The sequence below is a fragment of the Lactuca serriola genome, chromosome 4 (genome assembly GCF_051521515.1).
Source record: "Lactuca serriola cultivar US96UC23 chromosome 4, Lser_US96UC23_V15, whole genome shotgun sequence".
Classification (NCBI taxonomy): Eukaryota; Viridiplantae; Streptophyta; class Magnoliopsida; order Asterales; family Asteraceae; genus Lactuca; species Lactuca serriola.
Genome location: NC_136411.1, coordinates 343148621 through 343159125, shown reverse-complemented (window position 1 = coordinate 343159125; position 10505 = coordinate 343148621). Strand labels below are relative to the sequence as shown.

Sequence of the window (10505 nt, the reverse complement as noted above, 5' to 3'; positions counted from 1 at the left end):
TGGGGCACTAACCCAGAGTTGGCCTCGGTCCTTTGCAGTTAGAGTAGAATTGAAGTCTCCCTTTTTTTAATTTGTTTGGTTGCATTTAATGGCTTTTGGAAAAGAATCTATGCCACACGACATCAAGTACACGGTTAAAGAGAGAAGACATAACGGGGTTTTGCTTGGATGTTTATTCCAATTAAAGCCTTGTTGATTCAATAGTAATACAAGACTATTAGAGTATTGGCGTATTGCATTGATGATAAACCATCTACAAGCATTGGGTCAATAGTTGTTCAACCAATGGCAGTTCGTTATCCCTATCAGAAAAGATGCGCATTATGTGGTTGATAAAATATGTCACTGGTCAATATAACGAACTTCTAATCTTTTGTCCAAATACTCCAAAATCTTATTTGCACTCACCACCACACACTCGTAACTTCAACCTATTTTCTTGTAATTATCCAAGATTCCCTCACAAATATCCACAATACCAAGTTTACAAAAATACAATTTTCTCCCTGTATCTTCCTCCTTTTTGGCCAAACGCTAATATCCATCACGGGTATTTCATTAAAGATGTTGATCGTCTGACATGCAACAGAATCCATAAATTTAATGCAAGATAACGGTGGTGGAAAATGAAAGAAACAACTCATTCCTTCTTTTGCTTCTGTTCATGTTGTACAAAGAGCAAGTGAAATGTGTGTACTTTCATAAAGCTTTTTATCTTTTTGCTGTTTATGGTGAAATATAGAACATGATTCTTGTTATGAGTAGTCAATCATTGTCATGAGGGATGTTCTACATGAATGAGTTCACTTCCCACACCCCTTATTATGCCAGTCAAGAGGACTAAACTGAGCAACTTATGACTAATTCCATGGAGAAAACTAGTGATTGGTTTGCTTTTAAGTTTTAATCATCTCAATCTTGTTTTCTTTTTGTTTCTCAGTTTTTTTTTGAAGATCTAAAGGGACTTTATTTCAATGTTAACAGGCTTTTCTCCCAAGATATCCCAAGCGATGTCACAGTCCACACAGGAGGTGCTTCTTTTTCATTACACAAGGTATAATTCAATTTTACACTCTTGTTATTACTCTTCTTATGTAATTTTATACTTGAATTCTTGAACTTGATGCAGTTTCCATTGGTGTCAAAGTGTGGTTACATTAGAAAAATGGCATCCAACCCCAAAGATTCTGGTCTTTTAATGGTTGAAATCCCTGATATCCCTGGAGGCCCTGAAGGATTTGAACTTGCAGCAAAGTTTTGTTATGGAATAAACTTCGAATTATCAACAGAAAACATTGCCATGGTGAGATGTGTTTCAGAGTTTCTTGAAATGACAGAAGATTATGCAATTGGAAATCTTGTAACAAGATCCGAAGCGTATTTGAATGAAGTTGGACTTAAAACATTGGCTGGTTCTGTTTCCATATTGCAATCATCCATAGATTTCTTACCAATGGCTGATAAAGTAAAGTTAATTAATCGGTGTATAGACACTATAGCATTTATAGTGACCAAAGAATCGTCCGGAAGCACTGGTTCTTTGGTTTCTTCGTCATGTTCTTCACACCCGAAAGCTGTTGTTGATTGGTGGGTTGAAGATTTAATTGTACTTAGGATCGATATATTTCAAAGGGTTCTTCTTGCGATGATTTCAAGGGGGTATAAACAATATGCTCTTGGTCCGATTTTGATGCTTTATGCCCAAAAATGTCTTCGGGGTTTGGTAAGGTCTCTTTTTGCTTGGTGTATTTTCAAAGAAGGGTTAAATGCTTATTAGGACATTAAACTTTGAAAAATCTACCCAATTAGAGTAGTAAATTGCTTTGTATTTTTGGATGACATTGCTATAGTTGGGTGTAATTTTCCAAGTACGATGTTGGAAGTGGACGAAACGAAAGTAGGATGCTATAATAAGCAAATCGATAAAAGTACTTAGATATTTTTCCATTCAATACCTATGGCAATGTCATCCGAATATTTGGAAGTTTTTATTGCAAGTATTGAATAGATTTTTCAAAGTACAATGTCCTTATAAAATCTTTTTGAAAAGTATAATGCTATAATTTGGTAGATTTTCTAACGTACAAACTAAAAAAATAATAATAAAGTACAACTATGTTATAGAAAAAAAATGTAAGTATGATCCTAAAATTAAACAAATTGGTACGAACCCATTCAATACTAGTCATGTATCAAGCTATAAGCCCAGTATAGAATTCACTTCCAAAAGACACCTTCCAGGAGGAGGGAACACCTAGACTTATAGGCCACCAACTTAATAACTTTCGGCAGATATGGGATCGTAACACAAATAAATGAAGGTATGTTGCTATTTTATTCATTTAACCCTTCAAAGGTTTTATTTTATGCAAATATGCACTTACCTTATTACTTATTATCGTATGAAGGGTTAAATGCAAGAAATAACAATGTACTTTCATTTATACATTTATTAAAACACTAGTTTCTTTTCATTACAATGTTATATGTTGAAAAATCCACCCAATAATAGCAATGACATCGAAAAAAAATAAAAAGTAATAAAAAAAAATAATTCAGTTCTATAAATGGGTCGATTTTTCAATGTACAAAGTCCTAATATGAACCGAAAGTACAATGCATCATTAGGAGATAAACCGAAACCCAATGTTGTAATAAAAGAAACAGAACTTTAATGCTAAAATAAACCGATAAATGCAAATACTTTGCTACTTCTTACATTTAATCCTTTAAAAAAATTCCTTTTTACGCAAATATGTACTTTATTTATTCTTGAAGGGATTTTTTCAATAGAACTCCCCTATGAATCTCAGGATTTTGCATAGCAATATATTCATTACTTTATATAATTTAACATCAAACAGGAGATATACGGAAAGAGCAAGAAAAAAATCAACCCAAAACAAGAACATGAAAAGAGGATAGTTCTAGAAACAATAGTAAGCCTCCTACCAAGAGAAAGAAATGCAGTGTCGGTCAGCTTTCTTTCAATGTTGCTTCGGGCAGCCATATATCTTGAAACAACAATGGCATGTAGGTTAGACTTAGAAAATCGAATAGGCTTGCAACTCGGGCAGGCAGTTTTGGATGACATACTAATTCCATCTTTTCATTTTGATGGTGACACAATGTTTGATGTTGATACTATCCAAAGGGTCATGATGAATTACCTTGAATACGAATTAGAAACCACAAATAATCAAGAAAATGACATGGAAAAAGTTGGAAAGTTAATGGAAAGTTATCTTGCTGAAATAGCTTCTGATAGGAACTTATTGGTGTCAAAATTCATTAATCTTTCTGAGCATATTCCTGAACAAGCTAAGGTTTCAGAGGATGGAATGTATAGAGCCATTGATATTTTCCTAAAGGTATTTTTTTAATCTTCTTCTTCTTTATATTTGGCAACTAATTATTTTGTATGTTCTGGTTTATTCATTAAGATGTTCGGGTCAAAGCTTTTATTTTATTCTATTTATTTAATTTAAATAATATATAATAAATATATAAAAATAAATAATAAAATGAGTAAAGTGACTAAATAAGAAGATATAAAATAGTTGGTTGTCCTTGCAGTTATTAAAAATGACTAAACTACATAGACTCCAAATCAGCACCCAAAACCGGTAAAACCTATAACAGGTCATAAGGGGTGATGTCACAAATGGGTAAGGAACTATCCTTTTCTTAACACAAATATCCAGTTTCTTAATAGTACTTTTTTTTTAAAACAGTAGTGTTTTGTGAAGAAAAAAAAAAAAGTAGCATGTTATCCATTGACCGCATTAACCCCTGTTCATAATGGTACATATTAAACATCATTAGTAGTTGGTTACCCTCACACAAATTAATTTGATTAAATTGAAATACACCCTTACTAATTATATCACATTTAACAATTCAAACTTTGTAGGCTCATCCAAAGTTAAGTGATACCGAAAGAAAGAAAGTTTGCAGCTTAATGGACTGTCAAAAGCTATCCCGTGAAGCATGTGCCCATGCTGCCCAAAATGACCGGCTTCCTGTACAGACCGTGGTTCAAGTTCTTTACTATGAACAACAACGGTTAAGAGACACCATGGATGGTAGTGGTCAGATAGCGGTGGAACCCACCACTACTACCACCACTATCCGGCCATTATCCGATGAGCTTTCACAGTTGAAAAAGGAGAACCAGGACCTAAAATTTGAGCTCTTGAAGATGAAAATGAAGTTGAAAGAGGTAGAAAGATCATCTGGTGATAAGTTTGCAGCTGGCAGTCCTATTGGTGGTATCCGTTTTTCTGCTGATAAGCCACCGTTGCCTCGGAAATCCTTTATAAATTCATTATCGAAAAAGTTGGGGAAACTTACGCCGTTTCTTCGTGCAGATGGGGTTGTACCTTCGAGTACAAGAGGCATGAATAAACCAAGTAAAGATCGAAGACATTCAATGTCCTGATTCGTTTTCCCAATTCCATGCGGTTGACTTATATGTGTGAAATTTATGTAAAGTTTGTTTGTATATTGTTATAATGATATAAGATATGTGCTTTTCTAATTTGATAAATAGCATGTGCATACATTTAGTGTTACTCTCCTAAATCATTTATCCTTTTTAATTGCCACCTAGATGCTACGTATACATCAAGTCAGTTTAAACCGATAGCCGATCCAAACATGATTGTAATTGGGATGCATGAGTATAACTCATGGGGTCCATTAATTGTATTCAAAAGACCATGTATCCGCTAATGTATGACTACCGGTTGTAACCTAAGATAGTCGGTCACAATGGTAAAAATTGAACATTTTTAACAAGATCGTTGGTCAATTATTTAAAAAAAAATGTTGCTTAAATGTAAACACGATGAATAGATAATTACCATCATAAGTCATTATCTGTTTCTGTTATGTTATGATGCTATCAATCTTGATACCATCACCTAGTGGCTCACATGATAATTAAAGGCAGTAGTAGCTCACATTTTCCCTTTGCATTATCGTTTTGATGTTATCAATTTTCATAGGGAGCTATCAAGTTCTAATCTCGGGGGCTTCTATTTCACCAAACTGGTAAACCATCTCCGGAAGCGCTTGCTTTAAATGGGAATAATTATAAAAGAAATGATATCGATCATGATGATGTGATCATATGACCAATCATGATATCCTAGAGAAAGATCACTACAAGAAAGGTGGGCATTAGCAGCGACATTTTTAGTGGCGACAATATACATTAGCAACGACATGCAATTGACGCATTACATGTCGCCGCTAATGAACGCCGTCATCGCTAATGCCAACACAGTAGCGATCTGCGTCAAATGAACCATGTACGCAGTGGCGGATCCAGAACTACGGTGTAGTGGGGACCATTTTGTATAAAAATTAATTAATACATAAATAATAGCAATTATATATTAACTTTCAAGGTTTTTCTTTCAGATTTTAGGCAAATTGGATGTCAAAAGTATTTAAGTGGGGACCATATATGTAAATTTTTCTAAAACATTGTATTTTTTTACATATACTCTAGGCAAATTGGGTGCCAAAAATATTTAAGTGGGAACCATATATGTAAATTTTTCTGAAACAATGTATTTTTTTACATATACTCTCTGGTGGTTAAACCTTTTAAGTAGGGGCAACGCACCCCACTAAAAGTGGCTGCATCCGCCACTGCATGTAAGTTCGATCTGTATTTAATCTAAGGGTTGTAAATGAGTGAAAAAGGCGTTGACTTTTTCCTCTATGGGTGTCGCCGCTAATACTCATGTGTACGTCGCCGCTAATGCCCATCTATCGTTGGCCTTTCTCTCCATCTAGCACCGAAAACGCCGATTGCACACACAACAATTGTCGGCGCTTACCAAACCTCAATTGCCTCCATTACCGACGACCTAGACCTCCATTACTAGCAACCAAGAGGCGACGAACATAGTTAAATTCCAGAAAATTTGACGATTTAAGATTGAAATCATTCCCTATTTTCGATTCTTCTTTTGTTTTGATGTTTTTTTTACTGATTTCAGCTTTTAATTTAAGGGTTGTTCAAGAGTTGTTGCCAGTATTGTTGGCAGAATTCTTGCCAGAAAATTTCGAAATTACACTACCATAGGTTCTTTTTCATCTTTTTTATCTTTCATTTTTTAAGTAGAATGTATTTGTATGTGTATGATGCATGTATGTGTTTTTCCATTGGTATTTTTTGTATGTGTGTGTCATTTGTATGTGTATTATTTGTGAATGTGTATGTGTATGACTTTTGAAATTATATATGTAACTTGTATGTATGAAAAAAATGAGAAAAATTAGGTTGCTATAACAGAAAAAAAAAAAAAAAAAAGCACGATGCCATATTGAATGTGTAGGAAACATATTTATGTGTATTTGTATGTATAATGTGTGTATTTATGTATGTAATGTGTGGAAAAAATGAAAAAAAAAATATGTTGGTATAATGAATATGTAATATGTCTATAATGAAAAAAAATATATGTTGTATTTACATGTATGATTGTATTAGATGTTTATTATGTTTTTATTTTCTTGTTAATATTGTTTCAAAGTGCTTAATTTTGTTAGTGACTTAATGTTGGTCAATGCAACTTTAGCTTAATTAGGTTATTAATAACAACATACTTTTAGTAATTTTAAATTAGTTATAAAATAAAGTTTAATTAATTTTAAAAAATATCAATAAAAAGAAAATATTAAATTAATTGTAAAGTCAAATTAAATTACTTTTAAAATCAAGTTAATACGAATATTAAATCAAACTTAAATTAATTACACAATCAAATTAAATTAATTTTAAAAAAAACTAATAACATAAAAGAAAATATTAAATTAATTATAAAATCAAATTAAGTTAACTTTAAAATGAAATAAAATTAATTATAAAATCAAGTTAATATTAATATTAAAATTAAATTAAATTAAAAATCTAAACATTAACAAAAAAGAAAATTTTAAATTAATTAGAAAATCAAATTAAGTAAATTTTAAAATCAATTTAAATTAATTACAAAATCAAACTAAATTAATTTTAAAAAAACGAATAAGCAAAAATAAAATATTAAATTAGTTATAAAATCAAATTAACTTAATTTTAAAATCAAATTAGATGAATTATAAAATCAAATTAAATTAAATATAAAATAAAATTAAACGGTATATTTTTTAAACCATAATATTATGTAATATAATATTAAAAGAACAATGCTATAATAGAAAATAAACAAAAGTATGATGTTATAATTAACAAACTTATGATACTTTTGTTAATTAAAACATTATAATTTTGTTTATTTTCTATCCTAACATCATAATTTTAAAATTATGGTTTAAATAATGTACCGTATAATATGACTTTCTTATTAAAACATAATGAATCATTGATTTTTAGTTTAAGTTTCTTCTTAATAATCATTAAGAGCTTAGAAATACCCGCCTGAAATTGATTTAGAAATCAATTTCGGGCTGTCCCTGTTTTGGGACTCCTTTTTTTTTATACTTTATCTCATTTAGGATGTGAACATGTATTACATGAATGTTTTTTTAAGAAAGATTTGGTTGTTAGTTTCTCTTTGCTCTTCGGGTACATACATACATACATACATGGGTGCTAAGGGGAAATGTTGCCAAATTTTTCTTAAACATACAATCATGTAATAAATGTTCACATATGAGATAAGGTATTCAAAAAGTGGGTTTAGAAGCCTACCTTTGTGAATACTCTATCTATTTCTGATTATTTGTTCATGTGTTTCCGTGTTGGGGATACTTTTTAAATCATCGATTTTTTTGAATACTCTATTAGATTTTTGTTTCCCGTAGAGTAAACCTTAAACACTAAAATATGTTTCGGTTGCATCATGTTTATTGATAAAAGCTGGACTACTAATCCACATCGTCATTCTCCCGAGTTCCAGCTAGGACTCAACACTTTTGTCAAGAGATCCATGTTACACCTAGATTGTAAAGGTGAAACTAGATGACCGTGTGAGAATTGTGATAATCGTTACTTCATGGATCCAAAAGCAATGAGACGTCATGTTCGTATATATGGTGTAGTCGGTTATACAAAACATGGATATATCACGACGAACATTTAATTCCTCTTGTTTTTGATGTCGTATCGCTAAGTAACAAGATGGATGATGTTATTCACGATGTTGTGTGGGGGTCGAGAAAAAATGATACCAACCTTGATGAAGGAACCTCAAACATAGGGGTAGCGATGTCGATGATGATTTTGAACAGTTGTTAGAGGCAGTCGAAACCAAGTTATATCCTGGTTGTACGTTTTCTTTTCTTGATTTTTTAGCAAAGTTGATGCATATAAAGGTGAACAACAAATGGACTGATAGTTCATTTGATCAACTCCTTGAGTTTTTGCATTCAACATTTCCACAAGACAACATGGTTCCCGTTCATATTATTTAGCCAAAAAGAAACCGAAGAAGATAGATTTCAGGTAAGAGTCAATGCGTGTGTGCAAAAATGATTGTTTTTTCTGCTGGAAGGAACACAAGTCATTGCAAAATTTTTCCCGTTTGTAAGGAGAGTCAGTAGATTGATAAAAACTCCAAGGGTAAGAATGTGGCTCATAAGGTGTTACGGTACATTCGAGTGAACCCTAGACTACGGCATTTGTATTGTTCAAGGTACACTTCCAAAAATATGATATGGCATGATACCGGAGGTCATATTTTGCTGGTTTGGGCTAGGAATTCATTTGTATGAGTATTTTTAGTCTTTGTTTAGGTGTTTATAGGGTTTGCGGTTGGGTGAACCAAAAACAAGATGTTTTTGGTTCAACTAGTGTTTGCGGCTGCAAGGCTGTCCGTGGTCATGAACTGTTTACGGTTCATGTTCCATATATATATATATATATATATATATATATATATATATATATATATATATATTATATATATATATATATATATATATATATGTGTGTGTGTGTGTGTGTGTCAGTCTTTTTAGAATGTACGATGGTTGTGTGTGTGTGTTCCATTGTACCAGACATTTGCGGCTCAATAAAAATGTGTGCAATTTGGATCATTCTTGCTTCTATTCCTTCTTGTTCTCATTGATTATTGCTTGTTCTTGTGTTTGAACACTAGTTGGTTCCAAATTCGGGGACTTACAATTGGAATCCGTAGATCAAACAGAGTATAGATCGATGATCGGATCCCTGATGTATCTGACTGCGAGCAGATCCGACATCATGTTCGCAGTTTGTCAATGTGCATGTTGTCAGGTTAATCAAAAACTCTCTCATTTAATTGTTGTCAAAAAAAATTAGGTATCTGAAAGGTAGCCCAAAACTGGGTCTTTGGTATCCTAAAAAATGGGTCTTTGGTATCTCAAAGGAATCCTAAAAATTTTGTATGATGTATGTATGTGTTTTTCCATTAGTATTTTTTTGTATGTGTGTGTCATTTGTATGTGTATTATTTGTGAATGTGTATGTGTATGACTTTTGAAATTATATATGTAACTTGTATATATGAAAAAAATGAGAAAAATTAGGTTGCTATCATGATGCCATATTAAGTATGTGTAGGAAACATATTTATGTGTATTTGTATGTACAATGTGTGTATTTATGTATGTAATTTGTGGAAAAAATGAAAAAAAATATGTTGGTATAATGAATATGTAATATGTCTATAATGAAAAAAATATATGTTGTATTTACATGTATGATTGTATTAGATGTTTATTATGTTTTTATTTTCTTGTTAATATGGTTTCAAAGTGCTTAATTTTGTTAGTGCCTTAATGTTGGTCATTCCAACTTTAGCTTAATTAGGTTATTAATAGCAACATAAATTTAGTAATTTTAAATTAATTATAAAATAAAGTTTAATTAATTTTAAAAAATATAAATAAAAAGAAAATATTAAATTAATTGTAAAATCAAATTAAATTACTTTTAAAATCAAGTTAATATTAATATTAAATTAAACTTAAATTAATTACACAATCAAATTAAATTAATTTAAAAAAAACTAATAACATAAAAGAAAATATTAAATTAATCATAAAATCAAATTAAGTTAATTTTAAAATGTAATAAAATTAATTATAAAATCAAGTTAATATTAAAATTAATGTAAATTAAATTAAATTAAATTAAATTAAATTAAAAACTTAAACAATAACAAAAAAGAAAATTTTAAATTAATTAGAAAATCAAATTAAGTAAATTTTAAAATCAATTTAAATTAATTACAAAATCATAATAAATTAATTTAAAAAAAACTAATAAGCAAAAAGAAAATATTAAATTAGTTATAAAATCAAATTAAATTAATTTTAAAATCAAATTAGATGAATTATAAAATCAAATTAAATAAAATATAAAATAAAATTAAACGGTATATTTTTTAAACCATAATATTATGTAATATAATATTAAAAGAACAATGCTATAATAGAAAATAAACAAAAGTATGATGTTATAATTAACAAACTTATGATACTTTTGTTAATTATAACATTATAAT

At 30.3% G+C, this 10505-nt stretch overlaps 1 protein-coding gene across 2 annotated transcripts; it reads left to right on the top strand.

The window, feature by feature from the left end:
* Positions 1-398: 398 nt before the first annotated feature.
* On the top strand, positions 399-4549 carry LOC145097519 (BTB/POZ domain-containing protein SR1IP1-like). 2 transcript variants are annotated; one of them, XM_079035095.1, is made up of 5 exons: positions 399-888; positions 985-1054; positions 1130-1723; positions 2865-3371; positions 3914-4549. In XM_079035095.1, the coding sequence occupies exons 1-5, from the start codon at positions 857-859 to the stop codon at positions 4439-4441; spliced, it is 1731 nt and encodes a 576-aa protein (XP_078891221.1). In that variant the 5' UTR covers positions 399-856; the 3' UTR covers positions 4442-4549. The 2 variants fall into 2 exon arrangements, with proteins under 2 accessions (XP_078891221.1, XP_078891222.1); XM_079035096.1 differs by having other exon boundaries at positions 400-689.
* Positions 4550-10505: the final 5956 nt, after the last annotated feature.